Source organism: Onychostruthus taczanowskii, unplaced genomic scaffold (assembly GCF_017590055.1).
Source record: "Onychostruthus taczanowskii isolate IOZ18803 unplaced genomic scaffold, ASM1759005v1 scaffold1, whole genome shotgun sequence".
Lineage (NCBI taxonomy): Eukaryota > Metazoa > Chordata > Aves > Passeriformes > Passeridae > Onychostruthus > Onychostruthus taczanowskii.
In genome coordinates this window covers 20958192-20979653 of record NW_024496525.1, presented here as the reverse complement: position 1 = coordinate 20979653, position 21462 = coordinate 20958192, and the positions used below count along the sequence as shown (strand labels likewise).

Sequence of the window (21462 nt, the reverse complement as noted above, 5' to 3'; positions counted from 1 at the left end):
GTTCTTAAAACATGCTGAAGGAGCTAGAAGTCAGCCTTCAATGCAGTAAACTGTATGGCATGAAGGAACCTAAAGGTGTGATCCACTCTTTTGGTCTAAGTTGAGGTTTGAGGCGGCTCAGCGTAGAAAGGGCTAAAAGGAAAGTTCTACCCTGTGAGAGAGAGGTAAGTAGGGACAGCAGAAGTGGGAAGAAAGCAGGAATTGCAGGGTATTCAGAGCAATAAATATGCTCAGATAAAACAGCCTTGAAATACGGTAACATCTGGATCAGTCATCCAAAACAACCCAAACAATCATCATTAACTTGAGTCATCTTCAAAACAAATGCAAATAAACCAGCTCCTAAATAGATATATCAAAAAGTGAGAAAGTGATAGTAATGGACCCAAATGCCGTAATTTTTCTTACCTGATATCTTATGAGCAGCTGCAAAATCAGGGATAATTTGCCTTTTGCCACTATAAAGGCAGTATGAAGAAGAAGCTTGTTTTGCCACCTCACCAAACTAAACCAAGAACAGCAAACAAAAGATTAGATTTGTTTCAGGTCAGGATGACAGAATGAGAAGAAATCTGTTCCATTTTAGGCCTGGTAGAAGTTTTAGAAATTTTCTGTTAGGAAAAAACCCAACATTTTGACATGTAGGTATTTGAGAGCTTCAACCTTTAATTTTTAAAAAAAATATTATTTCAATTATCCAACTTTGTCCATTTTTTTCAGTCATATAAGTACCCCCAAGTCTTACTGTTGGGCTTCTTACTTGTTTTTTTAAGATGAGGGTATATTTTATATTTGCCCAGTTTATATATTTTTATATATATAAAAAATTTCTTATTTAGGTAGAGCATTCACATCTACTTCTAGAATTATCATCAGGACCATGTGTTTTGCCCTGCACTGATAAGAGGTTCAAATAAGTGATTTGTCTGAAAGAAGACCACTCCAGAGATACTTTTTGCTATAGCGAAACATAATCTAGGGGAAAAGGAAATGGACAATATTGTCTTCTCACTTGATTCACTGTATGCACAATCACCTCTTGACCAGGTTTTGGCTGTGGTACTTTGAGATGTTAGAGCTCAGTTTGCTTGCATTCTTCCACGAGAATTTGGTTCTGCATTTTCACAGCAGGAAGGTAATCATTGGCTGGGTCTTGAATGCTTGTAAGAACCTGACCTATCCCTCGGCTGATTCTCTGCCCGGAAGACCCACTGCTGTTTTTGGCTGAGACTGTCTGACCTCTGTAGACTTGAGCCTGATGCTCACATATACCAAACTTGCTTAGCAGGATAAACACATCTCTGCGGAAAGCTTTGGTGAAAATAGCATAAAGAAAGGGGTTGGCACAAGAATTGAGTGGGTAGAAAAGTACCAGCAAAATCTTGGAATTGGAGACAGTTATCAGTGGTTTGTTCATAATGGCAGATAAAGCATGGAAAGAGATGGGAGCCATGCACAGAAAGTCGGTGAAAATCAACACAGCCATCCTCTTGGCAATTTTGGTGTCTTTGTCCCCTGACTTGTACTGAGGGTTTCGCACAGTTACGTAGATTTTTATGTAGCAGGCGCAAATGATAACAAAAGCAATAATGTTACATATTAAAACGAAGACAATGTAGGCTTCAGCCAGTGGTGTTTCAGTGTCCATAGGCAAGCAGATGCTGACTTTGCTGTAGCTGCTGACACCAACCAGTGGCAAAAGGGCGAGCAGGATGCAGGAGAGCCACCCTCCCAGCATGATGAGCACAGCGTGCCGCAGGCGAATCTTCCGGTCAGGCCGCATGGCGAAGGTGATGGCGTACCAGCGCTCCAGGGTGATCACGGTCAGGGTGTACACAGAGAGCTCACTGGCAAAGACCGTGAAAAACCCGGCTGTGTTGCAGCCAGGCCCAGTCTGCCACTCTATAGCATGATTATAGTACTCTGACCTGGTGTAGAGATCCACTGAAGCGATCAGAAGGAGGTATAACCCCATGCAAAAGTCAGCAAAGGCCAAGTTGCACATCAAAAAGCGAGGTACAGTCAATTTATAATGACTGGTGAGAAGGATGAAAAGGACAAAAATGTTGCCTAGGATGGCAAGCAGGTTCACAAACCACACCACAATCCTCAGAAACTGATATCCCATTATATCCTCACAGGGATTAAACTCATCAGGCTCTGGTGTGCATATTACATCTTCATTGCCTCCACAGACAGGATAGTCATAATGACTGTCAAAGGTCTGGACATCTTCCATTTGAGGGTTCTTGAGCTCTTTGCCAAAGCCAAGATTTCCTTCTCCATGCTCCTCCAAAGAAAAGTAATAATGGAGATTTTCATGAGAGCTTGTGAACTTGGTGTTTGTGTCATACACAGCATTGGTGTGGTCTGTGTATTCTTCTGCATAATCTTTGTAAAATGGGTCTCTAAGAGTCTTGACCGATCTCTTACGAAAGCTGTGGCTGCTCTGGTTACACATCAGGTACTCCAGGATCCTGAAAGAGTAGAGGGGGAAATCACTTTTGGCATTTACAGTTGGACTGGTGCACAGATTGTGAACAAAGGAAATGCTTCAAAAGCAAATCATCCTGGATGAAAATGTAGCTATAAGAATGTGATTGGATATATTTTTGTTAACAGACCATAAAACATACAATACCTTTTCTGGGCTATTTTTTATTTAACTGTATTTTTAATTTTATCCCCAGTAGTAATTTTACTTGTTTGACATCCATAATCCATCTTCTTTTCTGAGAGCCACATTTTTAATAGGTAAGAAGACATTTATTTACTCTTTATAACTTCTTGTATAATACATACAATATTACTTTCTTTTTCAGTGTTGCTCACTATTCAATTTCTCCCAGAACTTCCATCAGTCTAATTTCTGTTCAGTAGCTTCTTTACAGCTAACTAGCAGTGCAGCAATTTGGAATTCTGTACCTCATGGTGTTATGCAGCAGTCAAAAAATTTTCAGTAGTTAACAGCTTTTTAGTTAGAAAACATGAGACTTGAGGCTAATAACCTCTCCAACACTTTTTTTCCCAGGCCTTGATGTAGCACATTACCCTTTTCTTTTTTCTTTCACTTTAATTCTGGGCTCAGCAAGAGGAGGAACTGATGCAAAAGGTCTTACAAAAAAAATTCCTCTGCCACTTTGCAATTGTAACCTGTTTCAAAGAACTTTGTCTATACCTAGAAAAAATGGTTACAAAAGTGCCAATAGAAGTATTTTTAAAAATATTGTCTTTACTGATATATTAAAAAAAATAAATGTGAGTTAGTGAAACTCACCCACTTTTTTTTTTCCAGTTCTTGAAAGCACAGCAGTGACTTGGGTATGATAGGTCAGCTCGCATTAGCTGAAGAAATACCTTTACAGCTGGTAATTTCTTTAAAGTCCATGTATTTTTGGCCATTAGTTCTTTTAGGCTTTCCAGTCCTTTGGCTGGAAGGTTGGCAACAGCTGTTCTGGAGACGTCCCTAAGAAAGAAAAAGATGACTAGATCAGATTTTTTTTCAGATTATTACTGTTCTTCAGGAGTTCCACAGAATTCTGCAATGAAAATCAAATCCTAAGGAGATGGGGATTTCATATTGCCTTACTAAATTCTGATACCATTCAAATTCAGGTAAGGCTGTTCAGTTCTCTATTATTTTCACTGTTTTTTAAAGCTCTTGTCTTTAATGTCTTTTAGCACAGAATATGTATTATGAAGAAATACCATGACTTGTAAAATTACAGCTTTAAAGCCAACCAGATAAAAATACATATGCAACCACACAGTTTTAAAAATCCTTTAAAGAAATCACATCTTCCATTGGAAGAGTTATATTCCCTTAGACTTCCTTGTATTAATTTTAACCTATCAGCACACTTTAATAGAAAGTATTATTGCAATTCCTAAAAGAATATTCTCTATATACTGAAATTCAAATCTTCTGTCATAGTCCATCCTGAATCTCTCAGAAAACTTGAGTATTATGTTTGTTGCTTTCTACTTGTCTGCTGAGGTGGACTCATGAGAAAGTTGATGCCCAGTTGATGGGGAGGTGGCTTTCCTTTCAGACTGCCAGGAGTGTCACCTGGTCACGCTAGTGTTTTCTACTCAGTTTTTGCTTTGTCCCAAAACCTCTTCTAGTGACACTTAAAGTTGTTTTTAGAATTACAGTCTGTGAAGTAAACCTGTAAAAGGAGTTCTCGGGTAGGAACATTGTTTGAGCATTGTTTTATCATGAACGCTGTCATAATAAATAAATCTGTTTTTTCTACACTTTCTTATCCCTCTAGTAGTCTTGCTCACTGTCTGGTTTCTTGCACCCAAAAGGAAATTGGAACTAATTTTAGGCTTTAAACAACTTTTAAATGTCTACAACATTTGGGTTTGCTCTGTTGTTTCTTTTTTCCTTTTGGTTTGTTTGTATTTGTTTTTAAATTGAGTTAGAAAATGTTGCTCCTTTTTGTAGGAGGACTTTTTCACTTCTAAAAGCTCCCTTGCTATCATATGTCCTTTAATATGTCACAACTAATTAATTTCAACTACATTAAATTCTTTTTTGTTCTTCTGAAGTCCTTTTGGATAGGTATTTCTACCAAGAGCCTGAACTGGCTCTTAGAAGAGTCTGAATGTTGTCTGCTATCAATTTGACCTTCTAAAGAATCACAGAGTAGTTGAGTTTCCAAGTCATCTAGTTTGACCTCCTTGATCAAAAAAGGGTCACCTGGAGCAGGTTGCTCTGAGGTGTCCCCCATTGACTTCTCAGCATCTCCAGGTCAGGAGACTCCACAGCCTCTTTAGCAATGTGTTATGGCATTTGAGCACTCTCACAACAAAGAAATTTTTTCAGATGTATGATGAGGTCACCTCTCAGTCATTTCTTCTCTCAGTCATTTCAAGGAACAGGCCCAGCTTCCTCAGCCTTTCCTCATGAGAGAGATGCTCCAGTCCCTTAATCATCATTTTTGCTCTCCAGTGGACCTGTGTCAGGAGCTCCTAGTCTCTCTCGCTCTGAGGGGCCCAGAGCTGGACACAGCACTCCAGCTGTGGCCTCAGCAGGGCTGAGAAGAGGGGCAGGATCACCTCCCTTGACCTGCTGGCAGTGCTCTTCCTTCTTCTGCAGCAAAACATCTTGGTAAATTAGATCTTGGGATAGGTCTTGCTGAGACAAGGCTGGTTTTTCAGCAACCCTCATGGGTCTCCATCAAGTCCTCATGGTGGTGGCAGCTCTCTGCAGGTAGGTTAAACACTCTTTGATGGGAGAGGCTAAGACTCTTTGAAAGGGAAATTACAACTCACACATTTTTGAGAGTTCTTTGAATATGTACTGGCACAAGCTTATGGAGAAAGATGATCCTGTTTGTGCAGAGTTGGGAATTCTGACAAGCCTTGACAAAATCAAATATCAAGGGCTGTTGTGCTAACTACTCTGTTATGTGACAAGGGGAATGTCTCTTGGATTAATTGAAAAATATAAGAGCGGAGTAAAAATGACAAGATTTCATGCAAATTGAAAAATATAAGAGCGGAGTAAAAGCCTGAGTAGAGATGACAAGATTTCATGCGAGAGGAAAAATGGAAAGTTAGTTGGTATCTGAATGCACAGGTCATTGCAGCAGGGCCCACAGAGGCGAGGCTGGCTCTGGTACTGCTGAAATACTCATTAACAGTCTGGGAAGGAAGTGAGAGTAGCTGCAACAAAGCTTGTTTCTGGTACAAAGTAATACAAGGTAGTGAAAGCTAATTGTCTGAAGAAGCAGAAGGTTTTGGAATAGTATGTGAATGAGCAGAAAAATAATATGCTTCAAAATTAATGAATGTAAAATATGTTAAGGAAAAAAGCAAGTTTAACTTTACATGGATGACAGGGGCATTTAATTTAGCTAGCACTCTGGGAAGTTCTTGGAGTCCTCTGCAAATGTCAGGTCAGTGCTTTTAGTAATGTTGAAGGAAAATGGAATTCTAAGAATTCTTGGAAAAGAACCAGAAGATGGAGCAAAAAAACTTCACTTCACAAATCTAGTATCACTGTAACTTAAATATTACCTGCACTTCTAAAAATAGTATATACAGTTATATAATAAGAGCATGGAAAGCTGCAGCTAGGATGATAGAAGTATCAAGTTGATTCTGTATTAAGTAATGAGGTACAGATAACGACTTTTCTCTTGTGAAAAGCTACATCAGGAAGCAGCAGTAGTAGACTATAGTGCTGTGCAGATTGTGAAGAAGGTGATTGGCAATGATTATTTACTCTTGTGAGATGAGTTTTGGAGCACTTAAGAATGTGAGGCAAGAGACTTAAAAATAAGAAAAAGCATAAATTTTTACAACACTGCATCATTGTGAAAATCAGTGCTGTGGTTCATCATGCAGGCCAAAAAGCTAAGTAACAAGAAGAACAATATACCGTTTTGCTTTGGTTTTATTCACAGTTGTGTAACATTCCCATCAGAAATGTCTTGGTCAGCAAGAGCACCCTGGGGGACAAGGGCTCATGCTTTGGAAATAGCTGCTGAGAGGAGCTTCTCTGGATGTGCAGGAATGGAGCTGCAGCTCCTGGAGAGCTGCAAACAGAAGGGAGTAGCAGGGCTCCAGCTGTGGAAACAATTTCCCAGGGAACAAAGGTGAACATGCAAAGTCTGTGGCAACTCAGAGTGTTACCAAGTGATGTTAAAAAATGTGGAAGAAACTATCTGTTCAGTGAAAAGAAAGGGCTTGGAAGAATTAGTTGTAAGACTGTGTCATTTCTGTTCTATCTTACCAAATTCTATGAATTCTTTTGTGTATGTGCTTATGCGTGTATATTTAAGCAGACAGGTATTGTAGGTTTGGTTTTTAAGCATTCTGTTTTATACTGGGGAGCTTGGGGAAAAGTTACAGGAAGAGATGCCTTGAAGTTCTTGTTGATTTAGGATTAATTCTGCTACAGGGCTAACAATAGATACTTTGTCCCATCCATGGGCCATATTAAACACAATAGCTCAGAAGTTTAGAAGTTTCTAAAATCCTCTTTTGGGAAGTCCCTAAACTGCTGGTATGTGGTGTCTGCCAGCAAGAGGTCTTGTGACCCTCTCTGTACCACTGCTATTACAAATTAAAGAGCTTCCTGGGAGTCTGGTGATAATTTGTGTCCCAATGGAAGATATTTTTTTAGTTATTCTACCTAGGCCCACACTTTGTTGTGTGTGTGTCAGCTGGCCAAGAGGAAAGTGTGGGATTCTCAGGGATTTCAGGATTGTTTTTTTTACTTTGCAAATCTAGTCTTGATGATGATCTAATCAGATTCACAATCTACTTCAAGCAGCATAGCATCTGTCTTCAAACTAGATTGAAAAGATTTAGAAATAATTACTAATCCTCACAGCCACGTGAATCCAAGTAGATGGAGTTGTCCTGACTATAGTATCTGTGCCTGCATTCATAGAGAAGACACATTTTCCTGAATGATCTTTGTGTGCCAGTGTATAGAATAATTAAGGTTGGAAAAGACCTTTAAGATCATCAGTCCAACCATCAATCTAGCACCCACCATGTTCACTGTGTCCTCAAGTGCCATATCCATGTGTTTTTTGAACACTTTCAGGGACCCTGACTTCACCACTTCCCTGGGCAGCCTGTTCCAATGCTTTACAAGCCCTTCTGTGAAAAATCTTTTCCTAATATCCAATCTAAACCTCCCCTGGCACAACTTGAGGCGATTTCCTCTTGTCCTGTTGCTTCTTACCAAGCCTGAATCAGCCAAGTGTGGTCAGTCCCAATCAGTCACGGATGATCAGTCCTGATTTTGGTCTATTGAGAAAAATGGGAACTGACTGAAGTTATGTCTGCCTCATTAACATCTAATCATACTGATAACTAAGATGATGTTTAAACACAGCAGTGCTTACATTGCACATAAGAGTGTCTTGCTGACACGGCTAAGCTATAGCTTGCACCCTTAAAGAAACACAAGAGAATGGGCAAGAGGTCTGATGGAGTTGTCAAGAGGATCTGTGTCAAACTGAAGTGACCATAAAAGAAGCTAGGCAGGAAACTGATAAAATGAATGATAGCAAGTCTCAAGGACTGGATTTCACCAGAATAGTTCTGAAGCAGCTGAAGGAGGAAGTAGTTGAATTGGTAAAAGAGTCATGGAACCTTCAGCTTTGCTCTCCTGCAGAAAGGCAGCAAACAAGCTGCCACCGAATATGATATACCTGGGGAAAGTCGCACGTAAGGGGCTTTTGTAAAAATAAGTCCTGCCTTGCAAACTTCTCTGAGTGCTGTGCTTATCATCTGCTCAAAGTCTCTTGGGACTTCTACAAGGCCTGTGACAAATGCCCACAAGGCTGAGACAGAAACCAGGCAGACACACTCTTGTGGAAGGTGTCAAGTGCTCAGGATTGTGGAAAAGGCTAGCAACATTCTCAGCTAGCCTAGAGCCAGAGCAGACTTGAGCTTTTAAGTAGCCGTGGTCTGCAGCCCACTCAGGTAGTGGAAGTGCTTGTGTAGGGTTTTATAGTGTGAGGCAGAACATCAACCAAAGTGCTCTCAACCAGTCTCAACATTTTGGCTTGGTAGTAGTTTTGTTTCATCCTCATATATTTTCTTGTATTTTCTTTCATGTCTTTTCTTTCTAGGCTGTTGCTTATCTCAGCTGAAATTTACACATTCTATTAAATGTTAAGGAGACATTGCAGAAGTTCAGATAAACGTGGGAATAAATCATAGTTTATGAATTCAATGATGCTGTTTTCTGAATGAGCTGTATATTTTAGAAGTCTTAAACAGATATTCAGCTGCTCAGATTTTTTTTCTTTTTTTCCTGGACTATTATATTTCAGTCTAATTCTTTGTTGATTTTATGAAGTCAGTATTTCAGAACTGGATCTAAGTGATAATAACTTTTGTCAATAATCCTTTTCATTGCTGGAAGTATGCAATTGTAGTGTGAAATCCAGTAACAGCAATAATTTAAAAGACAGGTAGTTAAGAAAATGAGATTGAATGCATCATAGTAAAATTGAGAATTTTTACCTAATCATACACAAATTTCTGACAACCGCAATAGATAAAGCATAAAATATATAATAGATGGGCTTAAACCACAGATACTATTTTAACTCTACTGAAAGATTTTTTAAATCTAAAAATAAGCATTGTTTGATTAGCAAAATAGAGAGTGCTCCTCTTGCTCAAGGATTTGCTTATGTCCCATGGGAAGAACCATTCCTAGACTGGGAATTGATGCTTTAAAGAGAAATTCTGCATTCTACAGATAATTAACTACTCACCTGTATCTTCTGTGACTGTAATATTTTGAGTTTGAACTCTGTTCAAAAGCTAATTGAATAATGACCCTAATTCTATTTTTGTTGTACTCTGTTGAACTTTTGCTCTAGGCAGCAGCTCTTGTCGCATTTAGTAAATCAGGTCCACCGAATTGCTGAATCCTTGCCAAGGTTTCATTTTGAGGTGAAGAGCAATGTACTGTCATCATACTCTTAAAATACTTTTCTAAAGAGAGCAATCAGTGTATACATCCACATACACCTGAGTATACCACAGTGACAAAGAACCAGAGTTGCTGACATCTGTTTTCCTCTATTCAGTGAGCACAATCCCTGCCTCCTCTGCTGTTGTAAACGGCAAATTAAAAAAAAAATAAAATAAATCCTAGCTTTCCATACTTGAGTATTTTTAATTAGGTGGTCTGAGAGCATGGCCCAAGTCACACAACATACATATAGTCAGGCAGAGTTCTTTGTAGTTAAATTTTTCTCATTGGGTTTCTTTAAAGACAAAATGGAATATTACCCCATTGGGGTGGATCCATGGTCTGTATTTCAGCCTTTAAGTTGCTGTTGCTACTGAAATCCTGATCAGAAAAAAAGCACAATCTCTGGGGCACACTTTCCAACTACTGTGAATTCCTATCTCACCTGAAGAGTGCATATAGGGAACTCCAGACAATAAGTTTTGCCAGCTTGGTAGGGAGGCAAGATAGAATTTCTCTTAGAGCTCTATAAATGTTTCCTTTTTGAAATTCTAAATTTTTTTTTCCTGGTGTGTACTGCTGCCACTATATGCAATGTCATTCATTGTCCCAGAAAAAGAGCAGTATTCTCACAAAAATTTTCCATAGAGTTAATCTTCAAGATGAAACAGTTTGGAAGTAAAACTTTATTTTCAGGAAGATGAAATGGTCAGCTAACAACACCAAGGTGCCTGAAGCAAAAATGTCTTAACAAACTTTTCCTTATAACAAGCTAAGTTGTTTACAGTGCCCAAAGGGCTGTATTGGTCAGACTTTTCAGACTGTGACACTAGTTAACAAATCTGTGGTCTCTCTGTAAATAACTCATTGGTCATGATGGTATAGTGGGGGTGTATACTAAGGCACCAATTGCAAGGACATTTTTGTCGCCTGTGGGAGTTGTTAATGACCAGTGACATGACACAACCACAAATACTGGGTTTTCACTCAGTTTGCATTTTTTTTACTTAAGCCCTATTAATATAATGCATATCTGGGGTTTCAGAAACTCTTTTGTTCCTGTTAAAATAATTCTATTTCCTGAAGGTCTGCTAAGAGAGCTGTCCAGGTGGAAGGATTCCGCTTTAAATTGTTGCCCATTTTATGGCAAACCTTTTCTACATCACACATGCATAATAATTCCTGGTTATCTGTGGGTAACACAAGCCCCTAGGCTGCTATTAAAATTACATTAAAATAAAATTAAAAGCTATTAACTTGAATTATTAATTCAGTACTGGTTTTGGTTTGCATAGAGTTAAATTTCTTCACAGTCGCTGGTATGGGGCTATGTTTTTTTGATTTGGGAGTGAAAATGATGTTGATAATACAGGGATGTTTTAGCTCTCCCTGGGCAGTACTTATACACAGCCAAGGCATTTTTTGTTTTTCACACCATCTGACCAGCGAGGAGGTTAAGGGTGCACAAGAATTTGGAGGAGGATAGCCAGGACAGCTGACCTGAGGTATTCTAGACCTTACCAAACCATGCTCAGCAGTAAAGACTGGGTGGACATTTGCCATGACTGCCATTGCCAGGGGACTGGCTGGGGATCAATGGGCTGGTGGTGAACAATTGTTTTTCTTACATCACTTGTTGTTCTTGGTTTTGGTTTGCTTTCTTGCCCCTCTGATTTTTTTTTCAACATCCCTTTTTTAATTATTAAGCTGACATTATCTCAACCCATTATTTTTCTCATCTTTACCCTTCCAATTCTTTCCCTCATCCCATTGGGTGCAGGGGCAAATACGCAGCTGTGTGGAGCTGAGGTGAAGGCCAGTGTTAAACTGTGACACCATCCTAGGAGCTTTATCTTAGGACTTGCATATCAAAGTATCATGATGTGAAATACTCTTGCTTTTTAAACCCACTGTTGATTTACTGTGCTTACATGCCATTTCTGGCTTTCTGCCTTTGAGGAGCGAGACCTCTCTCTGTAATGACACTATAGTAAGTACCACATCTCTCTTGAGTTATAAGTACTGCTAGGACTCTTCTTAGCCATGCAAGTGTATCATTCTAAGAGGAGATGGATAGCTGATTGTTTAGACTGCAAGTATAAAACATGTCCTGAGATCAAGGATCAGTGGTAGCTGGGATATCACAATAGTTATGGAGGACTAGAAAAAAATTGGAGTCATTTAAGATAGCTAACTTGAAAACAGGGTAAAAAGGAAGTTCTTTACTTTTTACAAGTTCTTTTATTTTTTTAGATATGCACATCCTAGGAAAGCATCTCTAGCTCCTAAACCAAGAGGTATTGTGTAACTGATACATCTCCAAGCTAGCCTTTGCTCTGGAAGCTAATTGGCTCTTTCAGCATACGATTAACCACCCACAACCTTTTGCAGCATATCATTACTTGCTGACCTGTCCAGCATAACAACAACACTGATGCTTTAAATACTCACAATAATCAAGAGTCAAAAATCTGTGCTTCTGCAGGCTCTCACCTGCTGGAGCCAGACAGATTTTCTGAATTTGAAAAGATTCTGAAAGAAAAATAATGGCTTCTGCACCTTTTGTTATTGCAGGTAGCTGCTAGCATTCCTTCCAAGAAAAATACATTTATTCTGCTATGAATAAGCTGATTTCCTGAAGAGTAGAATGTAAAGCTTGTTCTTAGATGGACTGAGCACTGCCAGCATCATCTAGTTTTGCAGTGGAGGAAGAAATTCCCCCTTCAGTATTTCAGTTCTCCTTGTGATCAGTCGTAGGCACTACATTATGTACTAGACAATTTGAGTCAGGGAATGTGATTCTTCTGGAAGTTCTTAACTTCTTTCAAGTTTTATTTTCATTCTGCATTATGGTTCCTAATTTTATTGAAAAGTTCTTTGGAGGATTATTAAATCAGACTGGAAGCTAAATAACATGAGGTGAAAAAAAAAGGGCATCAGAAGTAACTTTTTCTGTCTACATTTTTTTTTCCTCTCTTTCAGTTGTCTTTACATGTGTGGTACAAGAGTCCTTCTTTTGTATTACAATTGTACAGCCATAAGACAGGTTTTAGTACAGAATCTTCCATAAGACTAATTGGTAAGAACAGTATATGTAATGTAGGATGCAAGCATTTCATAAATCAGTTCTCTAAAGCACAGGCTTGGTTTCTGGTATTATTTTTTGTAAACATGCCATTCCTGTCCCTGCTTCTCTGATGCTAATTATTGTAAAGAAATTGTAAGCTAAAACAGGATTGTTTTTAAAGCTTTCTCTAATTCATTTTCACCTACTTACAGTAGAGTTGGTCCACTGTGCACTCCCAGAAATGCATCATCATTGATAACTTTGAGGTATCTGTTCTTGTGCAGATAGCTGCAGAAACAAACAAAATACAGTGACTTGGAAGTAGTTATCCATAGGTTACCGAACATCTCGAGTTTACTTGCCTACACAGATGTACAAAAGCAATATGTATAAACGCCACCCATTCCCAACCACATATTGAAACATAATCAGTTACTTCATTTTCTGTGTACCCAAGAAACAAAATACAGGTTTTCAGTTTTTAAAAGCAATTAAATTCCTCAACAAATACTTTATTTTGCTAATTTATTTATTATCTTTGTTCCAATTTTTTTCTCTCGCTGTCATACACATAAGGGCACATGCATACACACTATCTTCAAGTACATATGTGTGAGGATGAGTTCAAATAGTTTTGTTTTCTTTTGTCAGAATGGGGTATGGGGAATTACATGATGGAAAACATAATGGACAAACAGGAAAACAGTTTCCTCCATGTTGTAAGTTCAATAACATTTTTAAATGCTTTAAAATCTTCATAGTCAAATGGAAGTTTCTATATACAGGCCAAAAGTAAAGATTGAAGTTTTGCTATAAGAACAGCAAGGAAAGAGTGGGATATTTGGTACCCTGTTATAAACATGCACAAGTTAGCTTGTGATGTAGCTAGGAAGATAAAGTGGTCACAACAGATGTCAGAGGGTATCTCTGAAGGTCACAGAGTCACAGAACATTCTGAGTTAGAAGGGACCCACAAAGATCATTAAAATCCAACTTCTGGCCCTGCAAAGAACCCCAAGAGTCACACCATGTGCCTGTTGTCTAAACACTTCTGGAACTCTGTCAGGCTTGGTGCTGTGACCACTTCCCTGAGGAGCCTGTTCCAGTGTCCAGCCACCCTCTGGGTGAAAAACCTTTTTCTAATATCCGACCTAAACCTTTATGACAAATCTCAGGCCATTCCCTCCTGTCCTGTCACTGGGTACTACAGAGAAGAAATTGGTGTCCTTCTCTTTCCTCAAGAGGAAATGGTAACTGCAGTGAGGTCTCCCCTCAGTCTCCTCCAGGCTGAACAGACCAGGTGACCTCAGCTGCTCCCCATACATCCCCTCAAGGTCCTTCACCATCCAGCTCTCCTTTGGACACTCTCTAATAGTTTAGTATCTTTCTTATATTGTGACCAAAACTGCTCACAGTGAGGCTGCACCAGAGCAGAGCAAGACAATCCCTTCCCTTGCCCAGCTGGCAAGCTGTGGTGTGGAAAAAATTAAGTAAATATTCTAATCCTGTCCTGGTTGAAGTCATTGGCAAATTTTTCATAGCATTCACTGGATATAAGCTTATATTGATCACCATAGTAAGAAATGAGAAGTAAATGCGCTTCATCTGGGTTACACAACAGAAAGTCTCTGGGAGCCAAACAGTGCTTCTGGCATGCTATTCATTGGACATTACTCATGCCTTAAGCCTTGTTTCTTACAGAGGAAAATAGTTTATATCACCTTCTCAGCTGTTGTTGTTTGAAATAAGCTTTCATTCTTTATTAATATATGGCATTCTAGCATTACCTGGTGTTTGTGTTTTCTGAGAACTGATTTTCATATTCTGTAAATGGCACACTATTGTTCTAATAATTTCCTTTAGTGTGCAAATTTCCTTATGCTTTTGTCTGCAAAATGAATACAAAAATTAAAACCAGAGCAACAGTTAAGAATTAATCAAAGATTTCAACATCTAGGTTGTAGTGTTGAAGGACACAAAAACCTGCTTAACCTAAAAAAACCTGTCTGCTTTAGTAACTAGAGACTATTATACAACCACTTAATTGCTTGTCCAATTTTGAAATATTTTCCCCTGATGTTTGAGTACCATAGTGACTAATAAACCTGAAATATAATAGCTGATATGTCTGATAAAAATCTTCAAAGTTACAAATAGAAACAGCTAGAGACTTTGGGAAGTACAGAACCATGTGTTACTAAGGAGGGGTTGTGGTGTTAGCTGCCAGTTTTCACATCAATGAGTCAAGCCCATCAGAATGTACAATTTCCTGATGCTAATTGGTTTCAGTTGCTTAGGCCCTTTTATTTTGATAGGTGCTGCTTTTAGATGGAAAGAATAAGGCTTTGGTAAATACTAATTTGACAAAAAAAGCACATGTAGAGTCAGTTCCTTCTGAAAGTGCCATAATTCCTGCTGTTACTGATAGTTAAATGATACAGAATGTCATTTAAATTTTCTGCAGAAGAGAAAACCGCAACGGTGGTAACAACATGTCTAAATAAAATTTAGAAGTTTTAGAAATCACATAGGTGATATGTAATATCTAGCCTCAATGGGGACACCAGAATAATAATTTTGGAGAGTTGGTGATGGCAGTCAGATATACATGAATACCCCAGTGCAAACTGCAGGAAATCTGTAGCAGTAAGTGCAGAATCTGGAGTAGGAGATGCTGATGTTTCTGTAGTACTGTAAGTAAATGAAGGCCCTTTTTCACGTTTTTCAATCCAGTCAGAGCAGTAAACCACCTATACTTGTGTCTAACAGCCTCTATGGACTCAGGGTCAAGGGTAAGTGGGAGGAATACTGTGTTAAACCTCAACCACACCAGAAAACACCATGACTGCAGGGTGCTGAGCAGGACCTTCTGAGGGCACAAAACACTAACAGGACATTTCAAGTGCTATGTAATATGCATCCAGCTGGGTTATGAAATGAAGGTTAAAGAAAAGGAGGACAGGCAAAACAGATGCAAGTGAGCAGTACTAAGGATTCATCATATGATTTTTCCACACAATAGTTTATCTTAACTCTGAGCTGTGCCAAGCATTATAAGTGAAGCCTGAAAGTGTATACTAAAGTAAATAGTTTCTTTTGGAGTTTATTTTTGTGATTAGATTTTGAGATCTCACATTTTCCACTTCAGTAATTTAGATCTGTAAAAGCTCATCACAAATATATTTTGCCATTCACTGAAAATATCTTTTAAAAACTCTTCTTTCCTCACCAATTACCTTACAGAAATAAACATTGGTGCAGCAGCACCACTTTGCAGGAGTGATGCAGTTTGGGACTTTAATGATGGGTTAAGATGAGGGATTCAAGTGTCAGATGAATGCTTTTCAGTAAAAGTGTCATTGAGCCCTTCATTCTTGGTTCCTGACTTCCCTGCCCTTGTAAAACTTACATAGCAGTACTGTGGATCCTTGTTGGATGACAAGATCAACTAGGTAGTGCTATTATTCATTGTGATAATGGAAACCCTTTGTCCATGGTTTTTCGCCTATATTTTTTTTGCATTAATTTTTCTGCATTAATTTTTTGGCCCCCTTTAATTACATAGGCATTTTAATACTGCAAGAGTGGTAGAAAGGCATAATGCATAGTAGAAGATAGCCTCCAATATTCCCAAAAATGTCTTCTGATTTATGGATAGAACATGAACTCTTTGAATAATTTGCCAAAAATTTATTATTGTTTTTGATTGTTTTGTTTTGTTACTTATTTTTGTCCTTGAGATAATAATTCAAAATGCATTCAAATTTCCCTCACCCTTTTTCTATTAGTTTATTTTTGCTCCTATTTTTGTTAAATTCAAATGCTCTTGGATCAGACCCAGAGAAATCAGGTATTTCCTTCACGATATAGTGGTAGATAAACAGGAGTTCAAATTAGAAATGTCAGAATAGAGAAAATTAAGTATTTGCCTCTTATATTAACTTAATGCTGCTGCTAAAAACAACAAATCTCCAAGCTTGCACTTAGCAAAATTATACTTTATCCTGTCATATGGTAACCAAACTACTTCAGAAAATTAGTTTAGAAATTTCAGTGTAGTTTATCAAACAGATAAAGTCTTTACCACTCATGTTCAGCTCCCTCCTTTGCCTTGTACATCTAGAGTAGTGCTCTGCTCCAACTAAATGTCATATGATTTAATTAGGAGAAAAGTGTTTGTTGTAATAAACCATTTTTACTGCTGGTAGATAAACTCATGAACATAAGTCTAATTTTGGTTATTCTGCTGGTTGTTTGTTGGTTTTTTTTTTCTTTTAAAATTTGATTGACCAGTGCATCATAGCCAGTCTCTGGTAGGGTTCACTTAGGATCATAAATCATAGAAGTTATCAGGTTGGAAGGGACCCATGTATTCATCATGGGGTCCAACTCCCTAGTCCTTGCAGGATGACGAAAAACAAAATCGTGACCATGACCAGATGCAATCTGAACTCTGTCTTGGTGCTGTGACCACTCCCCTGGGGAGCCTCTTCCAGTGACTGACCACCCTCTTGGTGAAGAACCTTCACCTAATGTCCAGTTGAACCTCCCCTGATGCAGGTTCATTCTGTTCTCTTGTCTCCTGTCACTGGTCACCAGAGAGCGATCAGCCTCTGCCCCTCCACTGCCCACCCTGAGGAAGCTGTGGGCTGCCACGAGATCTCCCCCTCATGCTCCCCCTCTCTAGGCTGAACAAGCCAAGTTACCACAGCCACTTCTCATAAGTTTTGCCCTCAAGGCCTTTCACCATCTTGGCTGCTCTCCTTTGGACACACTTAAGGGTTTGATATCCTGCTCCTATTGTGGCACCCAAAACTGCCCCCAGCACTCGAGGTGAGGCTGCCCCAGTGCAGAGCAGAGCAGGACAATCCCCTCCCTTGCCTGGCTGGCCATGCTGTGCCTGATGCACCCCAGGACAATGCTGGCCCTCCTGGCTGCCAGGGCACTGCTGGCTTGTGCTTAACTTGCCATCAACCAGGACCCCAGATCTACTTCTGTGGGGCTGCTCTCCAGCCTCCCACTTTGTATGTGTAACCAGGATTACACCATGCCAGATGGAGAATACAGTAATTGTTAAATTCAATATAGATGGTGATTGCCTGGCTTTCAAGTCTGTCCAGATCTCTCTGTAAAGCCCTCTACTCTTAGCCTTAAAAAATACTTCTATATCTTTAAAGAATACTAATTACAATTTTTTTTTCTAAAAATAAGCAAAGAGTATCTACAGAGTATGTGCTGTGTGCTTCTGTCCTTCCCAGTTCAGTAAAGCAGACATTTAGAACTCCAGGTCTTCTAAAACTACATTTGCCTTTGATTCTTTAATAATAAGGAGAATTCCAGAGAGGGCAGAAGCAATAGCACCTGCATACTATGAGAGAAGCATAAAGAAAAATTGCTACAAAATAGTGTCCAACCCATGTTTTGTCGAAATGGAAGAGCCAGCACAGTTCATACAATGGCTAAGGCTTGGAAAGTTTCTGAGTATTGTTCTGAGTATTGCTGCATGCAGCTTAGAGGGATTCATTCAAGACACTGGCTTTATTTTTGCCATATTTTACATCTTGTGATTTCTGTGGGCACTAGTACAAGCACTATGTCATCATGGAAAACTTCCTTTTTCATATGAAAGTTCAAAGTAACTGAACTAGTGTGAATAAAATCAGATCTATTCCAGATCTTTAGTTTAACTCAAACCTTTCAAACTTTAAGAAGTCTAGCTAGCTGCTAAGATAAAATAGGCAGTTTGGAAAGATTAGAACCATGTAAAGGATGCTTTTGTGGAATTCTTATAGAATTTAAGCCTAATTTAAAATAAAGTACTAAAAATAATCATATCTATCATCATGTTTCTCTGGTTAATTTAAGAGCTAAAGATGAAGAAATCTCTTTACTCATGAGAGTGACAGAGTTTTTGGTCAAGCTTCTGTAGGACAAGAGTAAGCTCTGCCAAAGTGAATGGAGTCTCTAGAATTGAGATTTATTCTCTCTTACTGATGGAGGCAGATGATTTTGGGTGTGGTGTAAAAAAGATGTTCACTCACTAAATATTTTTTTTTCAGAAAATACAATAAGAAATTGCAGGGAAATATGAAATGGTTGATTCATAATTTTGAGATGTACATCTCTTTTCCAGTGTAAGTGGCTGGTTCCTCTGAGTTCCTCCCAGCCCCTTACACCTCTCTCTTTTTTGCAGCTGACACCTGTGAAAGAACTGCTACCATTATCAGCGCTACACTTACTAACATACAGTCTTGTAAAAAAAAAAAAAAAAAAGCATATTTATCTTCCAAATTGTCTTAGAAAAGGTGCTGATCAAAGTTTTACTGTAGCTTCAAACCAGAGCAAAACTCACAATGGAATTACTTGCCATGCTTTTATTTCTGAGCTATAAATATACATACTAAATGAAAGCACACTGCAAAAGACATTAAGCAATGATACTGTTATTGCTGGCTGAAATTAACATCCTCACTTTGCTCCTTTCAAGTAATTAAAATTAGATATGCATTTCAGAGCCCCAGATAAGCAGAGAAGTTTGGGGTTTTTTCTTCTGAAAGAAGAGAATTACCTGCTACTTACATAGCATCCAGATTTGTCCCATTAAAAGCATGGCCTTGAATACTGGTAAAACCATTATTGTAGAGTTTACTGCAAGCAAAGAAGAAATTACATCAGTGTATTCTGGGCTGCTTCAATACATGAATACCTAATATCTTATGCATAATTTTTCTTTGCAACAGCACATTTATGGATGAGTTAAGTTCAGTCTCTTGAAGAAGCAGTAGTTACTGTGCAAGGTCAAACAAATGCCCAGAAGTGTTCTTGACTGCACCTGAATCAAGGATGCCATGAGGCAGGTGTGCCATCTGCCTCTTTTTACAGCAATGATAGACTAAACCACTTTGCTATAATTTTCCCACTCTTAAACTAAAAGCAAGGAAAGAAAATCCTGCTAGGATTGATTAAGGAAGGCTACAGGAACTAACTAGCAAAAAAGGTCTGATTTTACCATCAGGCGTGCCTTAAATTTTTAGAATTCATTCTTTTACTCCCTTAGAGCAAAAGGATTTTTTTTCTTAGAATTTCTTTAGAATTCATCTGTTTGCATTCTAATGCTTTTCCTGCCAGTTCAGGTCATAACTCATTACAGTAATTTCACTCCCATCAGCTATTTCTTGGGGCTCACAATGACTGACTTGCATTTCTGAACTTTATTTAAGACTTTTCTTTCAAATATGACTCTTCTGATGTTAGCCATCCATTAGTTTCCATGGTATGTACCACTCAGGTTGCAAAAAAAGTTAGACACAGTTATAACCCTGATGAATCTTTACAGGGGTAGAACTTTGCAGATTTTCTCCTTTGTTTTTTTTCAAATATAAACATTCATTGGCACTAGGGTCGTAGAAAAACTACTTTAGTCAAGCCAGTTTAAAGAAAAGAGCAGGACTGATTCAAATAGCTGTCAAAGTACAGACTTTATGCAAACTAGAATATAGATGCTGTCTGTCTGTGATATTTCTCTGTTGCAAACTACTAGAGAGTAAGACAGGAGTAATTTTATTTCTAAACATTTTGCCATAGGCAATTACCAGAGAGGTGATTGCCTTGTGACTTAAACTGGAAGAACTTACAGGGTTAGAGATTCATTACAAAGCCCATGGAAAGCATTTGCAGGCACTGAAGTCATATAAGGGTTATCTGCAATTTCACTGAAAAAGGAGACAAAATATCACAATCAAACATCTGCCCAACAGAGCATCTGGAGAACAGCTTTGTTATTAATTGTTCTCTGCCTTGATAAATAGAAGTTAAAAATATAATTATTGAAATAAATTAATATTAATATATTGTAAAATAAATAACACTGCCATATTAATTATATTATAATTTTAAATTTATTTATTCAAATAAATAATTTTAAAATAATAACCTGTTAAGTTATATCTAAGGCACAGAAGATACATGTAGGATGAAGAACTGAGCATATTCCAGCACCCAGGAAGACAGCTTGTGAGGTAGGTGGGTTTTGTAGTTCTGGTGAGGTGTGCCAGCCTGTGTGATAATAGTGGCTAATGGCACAGACAGGTCCCTGGTCTCATGAGCCAGAGAATTAGCAGAGTGAGTAAGCATTAGCTGCAGTGTCAATTGAACAACCCACGTGGCTTTAGAGCTGAAATCCTGCTCTCTAAATTCAGATATCAGATAATACATTATTCAGAACAGAGGCATTTTACTTTATGGAAGTGCATCTAGCACATCTCTTTCACTAGTAAGTGAAATAACTTACTGATTCTTCTCACCTCTTGTCCAAAGGAGGGTTTCACTACTCATTTCTTAAATACTTTTTTTACTCCTACTCTGCATTCTTAATAAGTGCTATGTATCTTCAGAACAAAATTCTGTTGTAAAAAAAGGGAGAAAGGAAAACTAAAGAGATTTACTATTACTAAATTGGAGAAAGGAGAGAGGAAAAAGCTGGTAGAAAAAAAGGGCAGAGCAAAGTCTTTGACCTTTTTCTGATTTTTCCTGAATAATACTATAGTCTGGAAATGAAAATATTGTGCAAAAGTTTATTTTTCTTCAGTTTGTGGATTAGGTATGGCCTAATAAGGCCAATGCATAAAGTCCATGGGCTGAGAAGTCCTAACGATGTGCCAGAAATAACTTCATTCCTTTTCTGTGCTACATTTGTGCATATATATGTGCTAACACTGAACAGTACTACAACCATTTTCATTCCAAGTAATTTTCCCTGATGGGTGGTTTCCACCACAAGTTATTTGGGTTTGACATTTTGCAGATTGGTTCATTTTTTCTAAATAAATGTTTACTTGTAAGTTGCTTGACCTCAAAGGCAAATAGTAATATAATGAACGGGTTTTCCCCAAGCTATATCTTATTCATTATTTATAAACCTATTACTTTTCAAAAG

General features: G+C 38.3%; 1 protein-coding gene across 4 annotated transcripts in view; it reads right to left on the bottom strand.

The window, feature by feature from the left end:
- Nucleotides 1-1051: 1051 nt before the first annotated feature.
- TSHR (thyroid stimulating hormone receptor) overlaps nt 1052-21462 on the bottom strand; it is a 44755-nt gene continuing 24344 nt past the window's right edge. For 2 of the 4 annotated variants that reach the window (XM_041400727.1, XM_041400736.1), the window contains 5 exons: nt 20162-20239; nt 19107-19175; nt 12738-12815; nt 3278-3466; nt 1052-2477 (listed from right to left, as the gene is read on the bottom strand). In XM_041400727.1, the coding sequence (XP_041256661.1) occupies nt 1073-2477; nt 3278-3466; nt 12738-12815; nt 19107-19175; nt 20162-20239 (1819 nt within the window). In that variant the 3' untranslated portion in view covers nt 1052-1072. The remainder of the gene's footprint in view (nt 2478-3277; nt 3467-12737; nt 12816-19106; nt 19176-20161; nt 20240-21462) is intronic. The other 2 variants (XM_041400753.1, XM_041400745.1) reach the window with 2 other exon arrangements.